Consider the following 19,181-nt stretch of genomic DNA (forward strand, 5'->3'; position numbering starts at 1 on the left):
TTAAAATATAAATAAATTATATACTATGATACATATTTCATGATAAAATATTTCATATGCTGTAATAATAAATTATAGTATACATTATAAAATGCATTCATTTATAATTATTGTAATTCATATAAAAATTAACGTTTTAAATTAAATCAAAATTCTTACTTTGAGAATTCTTTTATTTCATTATCTCTATATACAATGTATATACATGAATAGTGTGACCCACGGGATTTAAAGCTCCAAAAAAGATAGAAGCAAATCCAAAACAAAGAAACGAGAAAGCCACGACAATTCACCTAAATTTTCACACAACGACAATTAAACAACGTGACCTCAAATGCTTTCCACATGCATCACTTCCCCAAAATAGCCCAAAGTCGGTTCAAACATCTCTCAAATAAAAATTTGCACATAAAGAAATTTACACATAGGTGTGCATGTGTTGGCCAATCGGCAAGGAATTAATGTTTAAAACCAAAAGTTTCGGATTCGAGTCTCCTGTGACGTGGTCTTTAAATTTCTTTATTTAATATTGTTAATCTATCAAAAAAAATTGCACAAAAAAAAATATTCACATGTGTTGTCTTGACGTGGCAAGTTGGAATATTGACGTATGCTCATCGGACATTTTAAAAAATAACGTTGTATTAGACATTTCTAAACAACATCATTTTGAGAGGATTTATAAAATGCCTAAGTCTGGAAATTATAGGGTTTCTGTAGAGTTAGAAATGTCTAGAAATTGAATTTGTGATAAAATTGTTATATCATTAAAATTTATGTTTTGTTTTTTTTTTTTTTTTTTTCTTATTTCAAAGTTCATGTGCAAAATCAGGCTACTTGAAATTAAGTTTATGTATTTAGACGTCAATAACCTTTTATTCAATATTAAATCTTGTAAATAGACGAAGATATGTAAGGGTATGAGATAAGTATATTATGTGGTAGCAACCGTAGTAAACTGTGTTATATATAGTTGGCCCAAAAGCTGAAACCCCAAACAATATAAGCCCAAATTATAACATTAATATAACACGAATCCTAGAAATAGCCAATATTTGGTTTGATTAGCCCATTTAAGCCCAAGTAAATCACGATAAATGGGCTTCGGCAGCAACGTTACTATTGGACAGAATAATAATTATCTAGTAGTAATACATAATTTCGTAACACGACATCACAAATATAAATGATATGATGCGATGCACTTATACTTTTTTAAACAAATAAATATCATTAGTTAAGTCTATGTACTGTTAGGATATAAATAATCAATTTTTACATATAATTGTTTCATTAATGCCATGTAATTTTATCCTGTAATCATGTGAAATACTATGATTTTACTTGTGTTATTGCTTATATTAATTGTTACATCGTTTGTTGAATAGTTGATGGTAATTGATTACTCAATGAAATGTGATTAGCTAGGAATTACCCAATAAAGTGCCACTGAAATAAACCATATTATTACACAACTAAGAAAAGACTATACAAAATACAAAGGATTTGAAACTCCAACAGCATTGTGAGAGATAAAAAAAAAGTAACAAACAAGCCCTAAAATTAGCACAACTTCTTTTGACATACCAACTAAAAGCCTTAAATTATCCCTACTTTCTTGACACCAAACTCTTCCATTTATTTACAATGCTCTCTTTCTCTCTCTTTCCCTCTCTTCTCTCTCTCTCTCATATGCCCACCACTTCCTTGTGGTGCCCTTTGAAATAACAGACCAACTCATAGAGTTCAAAGCCTCATCTATTTTGTGGCTGCAACAATGCTTGGCCCTTCCACCTGAAATATCACAACACCACACACACAATAAATACTCGAAAAGTCGGCACGGCGAAGATGTGGCTGCTAGAGCTTAAGCTTTAAATAGTAGATAGTTACATGTCAAATTTCACCCAATGATGAACATCAATCACAAATAAGCAAATACTAAAAGAGTTTAACTTACCATGAATTTAGCTCCCCATATCTCCTCCTCCTGAGCAGGGATAGCTGTGATCTTATTTTTCGGATTCTCGTAGCTTCTAATCTCACCAACTGCTGTGGAGAAGAAGCATCCTGACAAACGGAGCATACACATGGATTTTATGTGTTAAACACAAATCACTACCACATAAAAGAAAGATGGTGACAACATATCTGGAGGTAATATATCAAAGTGGAAGTCTTACCTTGTGGGAAAGAAGCAAGGGACTTCCCACAAGCACCCTTGAGCAAGTTGGCATCATCAGCAAACGCGACGTATCCGTCAGCAGTGATTCCCCAATAGAGAGGAACCTTAGCATTTGGGTCCTGTCACAACACCACCAACTCAAATTAAGTTTATTGGTTAAAACCAATAGACCAATGATAATCATTTAGTTAGGTAAATGACTAAATGTAAGTGTAGTTATTCACCGTAGCCACAAATAAAGTCGAAGTGGACTTGTCGAAGACTATGAAGGCAAAGTTCCCTTCAAGATGGCCAACAACATGATTCGGTGGATAAGGTGCCCTATCGCGAAGCGTCTTGTATGCTTCAATCATCAAAAGCACCTCGTTTGCAGATTTCGCAAGCCCGTATTGCTGCTTAAGGCTCCCCAAGTTGTCGAGTACGCCTTCAAACAAGCAGAATATTTCATCCTTCACTGCAAACGATCTGCAATGTTTTCATCCAAAATCAGGCTCATTCAACCATCACACGATCAATAAACTAGCATAAACTATTATTGATAAGTACAGTTGATAAACAGAGATTAGGATCCTGTCTTGATCAAAATTATAGACACTCTAGAAGTCAACAGTGGACCTACCAAACAAGGAAAACAGACATGGCCCATCATGCATCATGGAGTAATTTTAAGTTTTCATTTATATCTCAACTACCCTATCTGTCGGCATTTTTCCTGAAGCTATTTGCATCACTCCAAAGTAGTGGAAAAATAGGCCAAACTAAATCTTTTTTTCTCATCTACTAAGAGTCGGATATGGATGTGTATCTATGTAAATTTCAGGTATGGCAACTTAATTGTATTAAAGGATAAACCTCTTCAGATTATGGCATAGTTAGATGAATTAATTTTAAAATAACATAATAAAACACAGGGAGTTCTAATCTGTTAAGAAATCTAAGGAATTAAAAAAAGTCAACTAATCTTATCTTGCTATTTTGGATCTACTTTTCCTATGGCTATGGATGGGTGCACATCAAGACAGGTCTAGTCTTGACTAGAATTCATTCCGCATCGTCTTCGTATTCTGTTATGGGTTTGTCGTCATATTCGATTGCACCATTATTATCCACCTCGATACAATAAATTAAATTTAAATTACACCTAAATTTAGGAACATGAAAAATAAAATCAGAATCATTAAATTCCAGTTCTTGCACCAATTATGTATATAATTTTCTAATACCTCCCTTAAACATCGTTGATCACTAAGATCATGATCACAATCACAATCAACAAGGCTATTAAAAGTGACGGAGCAACAAATCACGAAATTATTTGATTTCCATCTTTCTCCATCTGAATCATATTCATATTCTATTATTCTATCAATAGACGATTAACAAATCGCAAAATAACGAATTATTGAATTATATTATCTCATTATCTTAGAGCAAAGTTCAAAAACCACATAAAACATAAAAGTATCACAAATAATTTGCATAATCCGACTATAAACCACAGCTAATTAATTCCATCATAATGCAGCCACTAAACAAACTCGGTCCTCCAAAAACATACCACTCTAAATGATCCGATTCTCTGCATAATATACGTTGCAATCAAACAAACAATTCAAATGCTCAAAATACAAAAAATACTCAAAAATCGTCAATTAGATCATCATTAACCGACGATCAAAACCGATTTCATCCACTGTGCATACCTCGGCAGCAAAGCAGACTGATTGCTGTGAGAGTAGGCCAGCTGGACATCATCGCCGACCTTAACGGAGACCGCGGAAGCATTGGCGTCGAGGAATCGCGCCACCAGCTTGTCCGCCGTCACTTTAGGCGACGGCGTCCGGCTCCCCGCTGCCACCAGCTCTTCCGGCGGCGACATGATCGAGCTGCTGAATACTCCCAACATTTTCTCTCTCCTCTCTCTAGAAATGGAGATACACACAGAATAATATGCTTCTATTACAGTGGCTGAAGGGTATGGAAATGGAATGGAAGGAAATACAGAGAGGGGCGATTTGGATTTATAGAAAGAAAGGTGAGGGTGTTTTCGTAAATTCACGACTTGAATCCATTTTTATTTTATTTTGAATAATTGGGAGAAGGTTGTAACTTGCAGCTTACCTCCCCCGATTAATGCCTCCTTACACTTTAGTCTCTAATTTTATTAAATATTACTACGTAAGATAGGGATAAAGTTAGTTTCCATCTCAATAAAGCCAATTTAATGCATTTTGTGGTTAGAAATAAATGATGAAAAAGTCACCAACTTTTACCCTTGTAGATTGTAGTTACTTCATAGTGTTTTTGGCCTTTTATATATGAGAGAACTATTTTTCCAATCCCGTTTGATGGCGATGTTTTTCCACTTTAGATGGTGATGTATTATTATTGTATTGTATTATTTGATGTTGTGGTCCCACACGCAAGGCGTTCTCGCCTACGTGTGGTGATGTTTTTCCACCGTTGAATGGTGTTGAGCTCCCGCCTGCGTGCGGGTTACATAATTGATTGTATTCAGATGCCTCTTGTAACTTCAAAAAAAAAAATGGTAAACCAATATCTTATAAAACTACAAGTGTTATTTAATAATTAAGTTAAATAGATCAATGTCCATATCAAGATCCAAAATAGAATAAATATCTTATTGTTATTAACTTTGAAGCATGTTTGTTCTTTTGTTATTTATTGAGATTTTATTTTTTTATGTTATAATTATATCGATTTTAGTGCTAGAATATTTTTATTCGACAAATTATGAGTATTAAATAGGATGGAGATCACATTGTCATGATAAAATCAAATATGCTTTAATTTGATTTTATTATTTCAACTTTGAAACACTTATTTTATAGATTAATGATCAATTTGATCCGTTATTTGTTCTTGAAAAACAACAACTATTTATTAAATTGAATATTTCGATCTTATTCGATTTTTGCTTATACCTAAGTTCTAACACTACCTAAATAGCTATCTATATCTATAATATTTTTTTATATATAAATATTACTCTTTCCGTCTGAAAAGAGTATACAATAATTGTTTATCACTCATGACCCAAACTCAATTCAAACACAATCACACATTTTTACATGTTTGAACCCTCTATCCACTAAATTAACTATTTTATTAAAACGCGTGCCAAATATAATATTATATACTATTTGTGGAAGTATGAAGTATTTAAATTATATTCTCTCTGTCTCACTCCAATAGGTTCGTTTTCTTTTTTGAGATGTCTCACTCTAATAGACTCGTTTTTCATTTTGAGTAAAAAATGTGTACTTAATTGGTGTGGACCACACCATTTTTCTACCACTTTCCTACTAAAAAATAAATTTTCTTAATCTCCGTGCCCAAAAGAAATGAGCCTATTGGAATACGACGGAGGAATTAAGTAAGGAATTGTATTTACAACAATCTATATAAAAAGTGTCCCAACAAAAAATCTACTACCATAAGGATTATCTTTTGGACCACTTTATCTTTACCAATTACAACAAGGTGTTTTTCCAAATAGTTGACTGAGACAGCAAATCATAATTCCAAAACCAAAATTCAAGGGCTATGAGGTAAATTTCCCCCCTATTTTCATGGTAAGAAAAGGAATAAAGAAGCAACTCTGGGGCAGAAGTGATATTAGACGTAAAGAATGGGAGCAGCGCGAAATATCGGATACGAAGTGGGTCCCACGAGGGGTGGGGGGCGATGATTCCCGTGGGGGCAAGTTGTGGGGCCCAGAAGCGGAGGTTTTGGATTTTATGTGATGCCGTGTCACGCACTAGAGGTGAAAAACCAAAGCCTCGGAGAGAGCTCATCGTCTGTGGCGTCGGGTGTATTCTAGATTCCACAAGCGACGACGGAGATTCCGCCACGTGTCCTGATTCTTCTCAATTGATTTTCCCCTTTTTCTTTGAAAATTCCCTTTGATAGTAGTAGTATCTGCTTTCATTTTTTCAGCTAAAGGATAAGCTTGAAATTATTATGGTTAATCTTTTAGTTCGAATAATTATAAATACTTTGCTTTAATATTTATCTTTATTATTCGTTTAATACTCCCTCCGTCCCACGAAGCATGACACATTTCTAAAAATGACAAAAAATTTACCTTTCATTCATATTTTCACTTTTTCACCTAACACACTTAACACACAAAATACCAATTTTTTAATTCTCGTGCCGAAAAGAAGTGTGTCATGGTTCATGGGACGGAGGAAGTAGTATGAATCGAAATTTATGATCAATTAAAAAATAATCATAAATAAGCTTTAATTGATAAATTTTTTTTCATATTCGGCAGTAAACTACATCAGTTCAAAATTACAAATGCAAATTATCGATATACTCCCTCCATCCCATTAAGCTTGTTTCATTTCTTTTGGGTACGATTATTAAGAAGAGTATAATTAGTGTAGTAAAAACGGTATAAAGGTGTGATGTCATATTGTCTGCAGTGTAAACTCATTATCATATATAGAAATAAGACGAGATCAATGGGACAACCCAAAAAGGAAAACATTATAAGATCAATAGGACGGATGGGGTATTATTTACTACAATCAATCGGTATCATATCTCTCTCCGTCCCGCGAAACTTGAGTAATTTCTTTTCAGCGCGAATTTTAAAGAACTACTCCCTCTGTTTCATTACAAATTTCTCATTACTTTTGGGCACGAAGATTAAGAAATGTGTAAAAAATAGATAAAGTAAATTGGTGGAATATATTATCAAAAATAGAATGAGACATTTGTAATGAAACATCCCATTATGAAAAGATGAACATTTGTAATGGGACGAAGGAAGTAGTATTTTGTGTGTTAAGTGTGGTAGGTGAAAAAGTGAAAATATGAATAAAGGGAAAATTTTGTCATATAAAAAATGTGCTCAAACTTCGCGGAACAATTCAAAAAAAAATATTGCTCAAGTTTTGCACGAAAGGTGTAAATCTTTTTTTAGGATTTGAGAGCAAGTAAAACTGCTACATCTTGGGGCCGGTTAGAATTAGCAACCTAATGTTAATCTAAACTGAATCTAATATATGTATTGTTTGATTAGTTCTTACTACAATTTTACCAAGTTACCTTGGACTAATTTGCACTCAACTCGGACAAAATATTTGATTGATCCATAATTATAATTATCCTTTAAAAGCTCAAACAATAAAATGTCAAATAAATAACACTCCTAATGCATATAATTTGACTTTAGTTCTTTTTCTCCCCAACCTCACTTTTACTAAAAAAAGTTTAATGAATTTTTAATTGTTGAGAATCTTGTTTTCACTACTTTCATCTTATACTATCTGCAAGTTTGTAGTTGAAATCCAAAATAATTTTAATTGCAATTTTTTTATATGACAATATGATTTGTTGGGTCATGTATAAGCCTATGAAATCATTAATAATTAAATATAGTATTGTTCAATTGAAAGAATTGAATTTATGTCAAGTTCAGTCACTGAATGAATTTTTATATCGAAAAAAAGTTGTTGACAATTGAAGATGATACGTGGATGTTGTTGAAAATTTTCTATAAATATCAATCTAAAACTATAATAAATTATGGCAATTCATTGGGATTTAGTGAGATTACTAGACATGAATCTATATTTTGAGTACATCAATCTATAAGATGACTGTGAAGAGTTTAGAGTGTCTAAAGGTTGTTTTTCAACATTGAAAACTTAATAAAGTTCCGAGTTATTTATAAAGAAATTCCCATTAGGGTTGGCCCAATTGCCTAGTCGGAACTTCGCACCATCCGCTTCCAGCTCCGAGCACGAGCACGTCGCAATGAGCACTTTGAAAGCATATTTACACTTTGCACATACACAACGTCTTGAGTAGCATAAAGTTTTGACAACGTAACTCGTGAAGATGACTCGGTGATTTGGATGTGTGGTACCAGTAGTTCGCCTAGCTTGGTGGCGGCGGTTGCACGAGGCAGGCACAAGTTGGCATGTGATCGACTCGTGGCGCACTGAATTGATGCAATAGTTCGGCCTTCAGATAACGGATCTGAGCCATGAACCATCGCAACGGTTTGTGGCGGAAGTTGGGCATGCACATTATTTTTGTGAGTAATTTTGAGGAGCCTAAAGTTTTGATAACGTGACTCGTGAAGGTGGCTCGATGGTTCGGGTGTGCATGTTCGCACACTCAGTTAACTCCAAAACAATTAAATATAAGTCTTAAGACAAATGAGAATAGTAATTAATAGGACATATTTTTTTCTTAAGAACCAAAATACCTATTTATTGTCGTTGTTTTGCAATATCATCACGTTAGTTGGCTTCACTTTATGATAGATAAATGTGTTAGAATAAACTGTCTGGTGACTGGTCTATTAAGGAATTAATTATACCAATAAATTAACTATGTCTCTCTGATTATTCCAAATATATAAGATCTTAATTTTTATACTCAAAGTTATATCTTACATGTCGTCATCTGTTTGTTAAATAGCTTGAAATATTTTCCTCAAATTGAAATTGAAATTCCTTAAATAAGAAATACATCATCAATATCTTCAAAAAAAGAAAAAGAAAATAGCGACATCAGCCCAATAGAAATACATCATCAACTATTGATAGTGGTAGACTTTTTGTGCATCGAGATTAAGACTTGGTGCTTACCTTATTCTTTTAATAATAATAATAATAATAATAATAATATGAACTAAACGTAAGCGATGCTCACGAAAGGTGCTCACATCAAATTTTACACTAGGATACCCGAACATTATAGCTAAGTGGTATTCCTCCCTTTTAACTAATAAGATCATGTAAGTCAATGAGACTTGCTCTAGTGGTAAAGTTGAGACATTCAAATACTCTTTTTCATGAGATGTTTTAGATTCAATCTCGCATGCGTGCAGTGTTGTATTATTTGGTGTTGAGGTATCACGCACATGGCGTTTTTCGCTTGCGTGAGATGATGTTTTCCCACCGTTTTGGTGGTGGTGAGGTCCTGCCTATCTGCGGATTGCATAATTAATTATATTCAGATACATTTTATAATTTCAAAAAAAAAATTACTAAGACCATATAAACAAACATGAGTTCACTCCACTTGATTACGAATGAATAACAAACAATCGTAAATCAATACCAAATCAATTATGATTTGACAAATTAAAAGACAATTAACAATCGATACAACAGCCATCAACCATCTTAAAAGCAATCTAGGCTCTACAAAATAATTATTAAAAAAAAAAACAAGAATATTTGATAGATGATCTCAATGGTTGAAATTCAGTAATTATCCATTTTCTAGATTAATTTTAAAACTAATCTAATTGCAGCATTCTAAAACAATGGATGGAATCAAGTTTTCTGTGTACTCGTGAGACGTATTGAAAACATATTCATGCAATTTGTCAGAATCAAATTAATCACATACTTTATTAATTATACTTAAACTCACATTAAATTATTATTTAATAAGCATCTTTGGAATCAATTCATGTGGTTTCGTTAGAATAAAATCAGATAGATATATATAATAGACCCATTTGAATTGAGGGGACGTTAATCATATTTGCATTCCCACTTGTTATTTTGATTTTTTTGAAATGCTATATATTTACAGAAAAAAATATATCGTACTAAAACTTTTACGTATTTCATTAATTATGATGTCTTTTTATGATGAGTTTGATAGCCACTGGCAAGTAACTTATTATACTATTAATTTGGGTCCAAAAAAAATTAAATTCGTGCTAATAGAGTAATAGTAGGAAATCGAAAATCTCGAACCCCTAATCTAGTGGTGAGAGGGAAACATCTTATCAATTAAGCTGTGTTTCGTTACTATAACTCTTTGAATCTGCATGAATTGATTAATTATGTGACAATTTAAAAGTTTAAAAGCTACTATCTTTTCTGTTTTGAGAGAAGGTAAAAAATATATATATGAACTTTTAATTTTTTTAGAATTCGATACGAATTTAAATTTTGATGACACTTAATTTTAGCTAAAAATCGAAAATTGATTATGCGACAATTTAAAAGTCTAATCAAATAGTAACTCTTTGAATCTGCATGTCGTAATTGATCAATTCGGCGGCCAAAACTAGCGAACTGAATGGTTTTGGAAAATGTATCCGTTTTCATAATCACAAATACTCATTGCAATCGATTGCACAATACAATTGATTTTCAAAATGACACTACTTTATTGGGGAAATGATACTTGAACATTTCGAAATGACACTACTTCAACATATAAATGACACTTGAAGATCTTCAAGTATCATTTGTATGTTGAAGTAGTGTCGTTCAGAAACCAGTTACACGGTGCAACCGGTTGCAAGGGAAAGTGCCTCTTTCGTAATTGATCGAAACTATTATCGGTAATAAATATTACTATTAGTTTATCAATTGCAAATTTACTATCAACTGTTACCCAAAGATAATGACTTTAGGTCAAAAACTGAATTTTAGATAATTAAAAAAAATTGTAGATATTTTTTTGGAAGATAAAATGTATATATATTCCATCCGTCCACGAAATGAGTACCTATATTTCCTTTTTCGTCCGTCCACGAAATGAGTACCCATTTCCCTTTTTGGCAAGTGTACCCCAAACATCTCTTTAATTAATACACTCAAAAAGTGGGACACTTAAACTATTCACACTACACTCCATACATTTCTTAAAACCCGTGCCGTCCACAAATGGGTACTCATTTCGTGGACGGAGGGAGTATTATTTAATGTGAATTGTCGACAACTTTTTATAATAAAAGAAAATATATGAACAAGTTGTGAATTGTGATATTGACTGGTTAAAAAAAAAATCAAAAAAATCAAAAAACAAAAAAAAAAAAAAAAGAAAAAAGAAAAAAAGAAAAAATTGTGATATTGACGCCCATAGTTTTTGGCAATGGGCATGGCCCGCTGTTCTTTTATTGCCGTGTGGGCAAATGGGAGTCAGATATAGTTGGCCTTTATCATAATCTTATTCCACCAGTTTCTTTTTTCTTATGTTTTTCGTTATCTCAATTGGAGTGGAATATATATATAGAGAGAGAGAGTTATATTTATATATAGATATAGATATAGGGTTATGGTACGGTGAGGTTGCTATTTGAGATGTGAAAATAATGAATAAATTAATATATAATGTTGAATAAGATAGTATATAATGTTGAATAACGATATTTAAAAAATTAGTAAAATTTTCGTTCCCTCTAAAATTTAAATTTATGTAAAAAAATTCCCCACCAGGTAAATATCAGTTATAGAATACATTAAATCATCAACTACAAATCAATCTAATGTTGGATGGATTTATGGTCCTGAGTTCGAATCCCAAAGGTAGCAAAAATTTATTTTTCACAATTCATACCTTTATACAGCGAATTCACACGTGTTCTACATAAAATTCATGCATTAAAAATTGCTCTTATTTCTTATTTTAAGATGTGCTCTCACGGTAGCCCACCCCTATATATATATAAGGTTAGGTTCTAGTGAGAGATATATATAGGTGTTAGATTGTTATTTTTCATGAGAAGTGATAATAATGAATAAGCTAGTATATAGTGTTGAATAAGATAATATATAGTGTTGAATCCGCCCCTACAAATCAATCTAAAATCTCATCATATATGAAATATATATAGGGTTAGGTTCTAGTGAGATTGCTATTTTTCATGAGGAGTGATAATAATGAATAAGGCAGTATACAGTGTTAAATCATGTTATTCGAATAATTAATAAAATTTTCGTCACTTCTGGATTCAATTACAAGTAAAAAATTTCATCATCCAAGTAAATATCAGTCATAAGATAATACATTAAATCAATATCTTCAAGTTCAATCAACACCTACAAATTCATCTAAGATCTCACCGTATGATGATCTCGTTGAAACCATTTTCTATATATATATATATATATATATGAAAATAATTTTGGAAGAGATATTTGAACATGGCGGTCCTTCAATTAGTCAATAGCAACATTTATTTTCTCGCCTAAATTTTAATTGCTCCCTTCCCGTCTTAAAAAGGTGGTCTATATCCGCGTGTACCGTACATTTGGGTATAAATAACACTAACATTAATATTATTTTAAAATGACACTAATACTATTTTGTTTTACAAATGACACTATCATATTATATAAATAACATTATCACGAAATGATATTAATATTATATTGAAATGACATTAATACTAAATGACACTATGATATTATGGAAATGACATTGTACATCCGGGTGTACAGGAGATTTCATGCCTCTTGAATTTGACAATCTATATATATATATATATATATGAAACACCAGTTTTTGTTCCCGTCAATTTTTCTCTTTCCTTCCACTGATTCGGCGACATTTTGATTGATGATCACACGATTATGGCTGATCATGTGGTTCAGTTTTACGTCGATCTTTTTACTGATTCTACCCAGGATATGGATCGATCTTGGATTAGTGGGCACGTTCCTAATTTAGTTACTCAGAATCAAGGGGAGTCGCTCATTTGTTGCCCGTCGGAGGATGAGATACGGGCAACGGTTTTTTCCATGAATGGCAACGGTGCTCCTGGACCGGATGGTTTCAGTGGTAAATTTTTTCAGGTTGCTTGGGATATTATTTGTTCGGATGTGATCTCTGCGGTGCAACGTTTTTTCCAGAGACATTACTTGCCTAAGGGTTTGAATTCCAATTTCTTAACTCTGCTTCCTAAGAAGGATGACGCCGTGTCTATTTCTGATTATAGGCCTATTGTCTTGGGAAATTTTTTGTTTAAAATCATCACGAAAATCCTTGCTACGCGTGTTAATACCTTTGCTTCTGACATTATCTCGCCGAATCAGTTCGGGTTTGTGGCTGGACGCTCGATACATGAAGGTATTTTGCTCGCGTCAGAAGGTGTTAATTGCATGAATCGGTCTCGTAAAGGGAATAATATGGCATTGAAGGTGGATATTAAGAAGGCGTTTGATACTCTGAATTGGGAGTTCATGGATGTGGTTCTCAAGGCGTTTGGTTTTCCTACGCTCTTCAGAAATTGGATTCAGACTATCTTCGCTTCTGCTCGTATTTCTGTCATGTTTAATGGAGTGGTGCATGGCTATTTTGCTTGTTGCAGAGGAGTGGGGCAAGGAGATCCTCTCTCTCCCATTCTTTTCGGTTTAGCTGAAGATCTTTTGAGTAGACTGCTTCTCCACGCGGTTGATAATGGTTTTATCTCACAGATGCAAATGTCTCGCCAGTTGTGTTTCCCCTCGCATTTGTTGTATGCTGATGATGTGTTGCTGTTTTGTCGCGCTTCTAAACGTTCGTGTATCATGATTAATTCTATTTTGCAAATTTATGCTCAAGTCTCGGGACAACATTGCAACGCCGATAAGTCTACTATTTATTTTGGTAAGGGGGTTCCTACGCAGGTGCAGAGGCGTCTTCGGCGTATTCTCTATTTTTCTATTGCCTCCCTTCCGTTCACCTATCTGGGGGTTCCTGTTTTCCCTGGCCGGGTCTCGGCTTCTCATCTGGTCAAGATTAAAGATTTTATTCTGTCGAAGTTCTCTAGGTGGAAGGGTTTGCAACTTTCTATGGCTGGACGGGTTTGTTTAGTTGCTTCGGTGATTCAGAGCTCGGCAGTTCATAGCATGCTTATTTATCAGTGGCCGGCTAAGCTGCTTCATGAGCTTGATAAAGCTTGTCGCTCTTTTATTTGGACTGGGTGTATCACGTCAAAGGCTCGTTCCTCGGTTGCGTGGAATAGGGTTTGCGCTCCTAAGCTGAGGGGTGGTTTGGGTGTGAAGAGCTTTTCTGATATCAACAAGAGCTTTATGTTCAGATTGGGCTGGCAAGTCATTAAGGAACGAACCCTTGGTTTCGATCTCTTTCGCCGGCGTTATCTCTCCCCGCTGTTACGTCCTTCCTCCCGTTGGTTTTCCTCCTCTATCTGGCTTGGTGTTCGTAAGCCGATTCAGCAGATCGTGCAGGATACGTTCTGTATTATTGGACGAGGAGATTCCGTCTCTTTTTGGCATGACAATTGGCTAGGGTATAAGATCTTCTCGCGCCTACGTATTCCAAGCTACATGGCTCCTTTTCTCACGCACAAAGTGTCAGATTTTTATTATGATGATATTTGGCATCTCACTGATTCGTTTCTGGTGGCTTTTCCGGAGGTTGCTTTCGACATTATCTCGCTTCCGACTGGGGATATGGAGGATGAGCGAGCTTGGGTGCACTCTCGGTTTGGCAATATTTCGGCTTCTTTGGCCTTTGATCATTTCGCTCCACCGTTTCCTTCGGTGGATTGGGGGAAGTGGATTTGGGCACCTTTCATCCCGGTGCGTCGTTCTATCACTTGTTGGCGGATCATTTTGGGCCGTCTGCCTACTATGGATGCGATTCAACGTTGTGGTTTCATTGGGCCTAACATTTGCAGCCTCTGTCTCAATGCAGAGGAAAATATAGATCATCTTTTTTGGGGTTGTAACTTTGCTAAGCATTTATGGGGTTTTCTTTTCTCATGGTTTGAGATGGAGGTTCCGTTTTTTCATGATATTGGCAGTATCATTATCTTTGCCATGAATTATAATGCAAGTGCGCAGGTGACAAGCCTTTGGCGTGTGGGCGTCGTAACAATTCTTTGGGGTCTCTGGTACTCTCGTAACCAATTGATTTTTCAGAATGTTGTGGCCTCACCTCATGCTATGATGAAGCTTCTTAAGATTTCCTTTTTGGAGGCTGCGAGCAATTTTAAATTAGGAAGCATGGCGAACTCGGTGTTTGAGCTCGGGATCCTTCGTCGCCTTGCTGTTGCAGGCAATCCGCGCCCTGCTCCGGTCACCATTGATGTTGGCTGGACTCTTCCTTCTCCTTCTTGGCTCAAAGCCAATATCGACGGGTCCATTAGGGGTAATCCTCCGGTGATGCATGCTGGTGGTGTGGTCAGAAATGCCTTTAATTCGGTGGTGGCGTGCTTTCACTTTTCGGCAGGAGCCGGTTTTGCCTTTGAGGCGGAACTTTTTTCTTTTATTATTATTCTTGAGAGGGCTGCTGCTCATCAATGGTATAACCTCTGGATTGAATCTGATTCAACATACGTTGTGAATGTCTTCAATAATCGTGAGGTTCCGGTCCCGTGGCGTTTTCGGAGCAGATGGCGGGCGGCGCTTAAAGGTGTGGAGCACTACAACCTCCGTTGCTCTCATAACTACCGGGAAGGTAACCACGTTGCCGATTACCTCGCTTCCTCTCACTCGCAGGAAGGATTTTGGCTTCATTCTATTCCTGAGATTGCTCAGCTGGTTTTCGATGATGTACATTCTTCCTTTGTTCGCATGGTGCGATAGCTTGTCCTGGGTTGTTTGTTCGGTGCTTGGTGGGAACCGGGGAGATTTGGGGGTGATGGTACGGCCGGAACTTCCGAAGTCTCCTCAACTCAGTTTCCGCCGCACCTTGTTTCTTTCATGTTTTCTTTGTATCTAGACGGGTACTCTTTATCCTCGTTTTGAGGTTTTAATGAGGCCCGGCCCTGGTCTTTTCTTTGGGTTTTTTTAGGTTCCGGTTTCTTTAATAAAATTTCAATTCAGCAAAAAAAAAAAAAAAAAAACACGTGTTTTTCACTATTTTTTTCATACAATTTCTCTCTCTTCTACTCTCTCTTTCATACTTTAGTGATTTTCTTAAAAAAAAATTAAAATTGATATATGGAAAGATATTCTATATGTATCTTAAATTAAAGATAATAACAAGATCTTTAATTTGGTATAAAAATCATAAAATATGAATTTGAAACAAATAAGTTATTGTAATTAAAAAATTTATGGTAATTATTTGTCTCTCTCCTATTTCTTTTTCTCTATTCTTTTATATTTTTATCTCTTCCATTTTTTGCACTATTATTGTTGTTGTTATTAATATTATATCGAAATTGTTTTATTGTAATTTAATAATTGTTGTTATTATATATTTTTCTCTCTCTCTCTCTCTCTCTCTCTCTCTCTCTCTTTACCATAAAATTTATCTCTTATCTTTCATCTTTTGATAAAAAAAATTAATTTAGAATGAATAAGGTATGATAATTTAAAGTTTTAAAATATTAGTATTTTGTTCTTTCCTCTCTACTTTAATGAGTGTTAATTTTCTCTTTAATGACATGTTTACTTTTTTCTATTATATTAATTAATTTTTTTTTGTATTTTTAGATAAAAATAAGTAAATATCATGTGTTTGTGTTTACATATATTTTTTTAATTATAATAGTTTAAATGTAATAGAGGTGAAGGAATATATATATTGGTTCATTTTATAACTTTTTTAAAAATAATTTTTTTGTATTAATGTTAATTTAACTTTGTAGATGAAATTAGTATATATATTAAAAAATATAATTCCAATTTTTTTTATTTGTGAATTATTTATTTATTATGATGCATCATACTTTATAATTATAATAAAATATAATGCTAATTTTCATTATCAAATGATTATTAATTATTTAATAACTATAATTGTCATTACACTTTATACAAAGTTAAAAATTTACCTTTTAAAATTGAAAATTTTACTCCCTCCGTCCCAGATTTTTGTATCCACTTGATGTCGTTTAATTTCAATACTCGCCGTGCATCGCACGGGAGATCGTTCTAGTAATATTTATGGTGGAGTCGCATTTTGTAATTTTATTAACGAAAATATATTGCCTCACGTGCCAAAGGATGTAGATATTGCAATTAAATTCAAATTTATATTAAATGACATATTTATAATTTTATTGGTGTTCAATTGTGCTTGAATTTGATTAAGAAGACCTATCAACCCTCCACTATATATCACACAAGACTCCTCAATTTATTTAAAAATATTAATTAATGTATCACATGTACGTAGAAAAGTTTGGCGTTTTGTTAAACTTATAAAATTTGTATTTTTTTAATTAAAATACAAAATATCTAATTACATTAAACAAACAAATAATTAGGTGTGAAATTTTGTTATCTCATTAGTTATGTACGCAAAAGTAGTTCATATTGTAATATCTCGTTAATCTTCCTATGATCAATTCATGGGAAAATCTAAGTTAATTCAACATTATGTAAATCAATTTGAAAAAAAAACTCGGGCAAGCCAAGAATTTTTCTTGTTACATAAAAAAAATTTCTTGCTGCCCCAAATAATCTAAAACAACAAATACAAAAACATAGGGATGTGCAATCAAAATCAAGATTACCACCACACCCTATCTTGTCACTTTCAACAAATGCAAACCACATATTTTCTGATATTCAATTTACCAATTGGCTTAATTATCCTTGGCCTCCTCCCAATAATGGAGAACGCCTTCATTTGAGATATGAAACTTAGGAACATGAATTCATCTAACGGGACTATGAATCAATTGTAAATCTTGATAATCTAAGAACTGAAAATAATTCTTATTTTATATCTTAAGAAGTGTATTTATTTTAACTATTCCCTATATGGAGAATACATATATATATATATATATATATATATATATATATATATATATATATATATATATATATAGGAGGGTTTAAATGAGAACAGAGAACCACCTTAATCCTTGTATCATGAATATCAACGGTGCATACACCATTTTGATGGATGAATGTATCATCTTGGTTCGAATTTTGGAGGGAGCGTTTTTTTTTTTTTTTTTTTTTTTTCTTTTCTGAATGTAGTTAATTATACAGCGAATACAGTAACTTTACATGACAGTGCAGTGTTCTCAATTCTCATTTTAAATTGCGGTTTATCATTTATTCCAATATATGCAGGCATAAATCTTTACAATTGGACCAAAAATTGCTCAACCTGGGTTGTTGGTTTGTGCATATGTTCCCATAGTTTTTGGAACATTGGACTATTAGATTTAGAATATTTATTTATGTGTCAATGTCTAACTCGAATCATCTTGTCCACCTAATTTATTTTTTAATGGTCAAACGAAATTTTGCGTGATTTGTAGGATGTGACTCAGCTCAACAATAAGATTCAATATAAATATATAAATATATAATGATGCCCTTGAGTTCACTGTGACATCATTTTTAAATTTAACAGTTAATTTACTAGAAAAATAATTCATATTATTGGATTCTTCGTTTGACAATAATTTCTTCAATTCGAATCATTTAATAATATATTACGAAACAATCCATTTCATTTATGATATACACATGCATATGGATGCAGTGCAAGAAGTATTCATATACAAATAATATTTTATTGCAATTTAAAACGAGGTACTAAAAATAAGTTCTATATTTTTTTTTTGAGGGAGTTCTATATTAATTTCATAACTAGCCAAGCTGTTTTTTTTGGGGTTTAATTAGAGAGATCTTGAGAACTAAATTATGATTAGAAGAAATTAAAGAAAAAAACCCACTATGATATTAATAATCTAAATCAAGCATATCTATCTATATAATATACTATAAAAGATGAGTTTTCTCCCTCCATTTTTTCTCTCTCTTCTGCCGTCAATTTTTTCACTATTTTCTCTCTCTTTTTTTATAATTTTAATTATTTTTTAAATATCGGTAAATTTAATTTATGAAGAAATACACAATATGCATTTTAAGTTTAAGTTCGTTATAAGATCTTTAATATGGTATAAAAATCATCAAAAATGAATATGTTATTAAAATTTTGAAATATGTTATTTTCTTTATCTTAGTTAAAATTTTACAACTTTTTTATTTATGTCCTTGTATGAAAAATATTTATTTAAGGAATTTAATTCACTTAAAAAATAAACTCTTAATTTCTCCTTTTCTTCTTCTTCTTGTTTTTTTATTTTTTATTTTTAGTTGATTAGCTTTGTCAGTCCCTTTCTTTGTCCCTACAACACATATAATTAGTGATTATCCATATTAATTATAATACTCCATAAGATCAATATTGCGACATCCCACTTAAAATATAAAAAGTTATTTGATCATAAAAGAATACATTTTTTTTCTTAGATCCCTAAGTTATTGGATGGGAGACA

General features: G+C 33.0%; 1 protein-coding gene across 1 annotated transcript; it reads right to left on the reverse strand.

The window, feature by feature from the left end:
• Positions 1-1,444: 1,444 nt before the first annotated feature.
• LOC130991538 (stem-specific protein TSJT1) lies at positions 1,445-4,318 on the reverse strand. The gene is made up of 5 exons (XM_057915813.1): positions 3,889-4,318; positions 2,410-2,650; positions 2,184-2,304; positions 1,961-2,070; positions 1,445-1,794 (listed from the first exon to the last, which is right to left on the reverse strand). The coding sequence occupies exons 1-5, from the start codon at positions 4,089-4,091 to the stop codon at positions 1,759-1,761; spliced, it is 711 nt and encodes a 236-aa protein (XP_057771796.1). The 5' UTR covers positions 4,092-4,318; the 3' UTR covers positions 1,445-1,758.
• Positions 4,319-19,181: the final 14,863 nt, after the last annotated feature.

Source organism: Salvia miltiorrhiza, chromosome 7 (genome assembly GCF_028751815.1).
Source record: "Salvia miltiorrhiza cultivar Shanhuang (shh) chromosome 7, IMPLAD_Smil_shh, whole genome shotgun sequence".
Lineage (NCBI taxonomy): Eukaryota > Viridiplantae > Streptophyta > Magnoliopsida > Lamiales > Lamiaceae > Salvia > Salvia miltiorrhiza.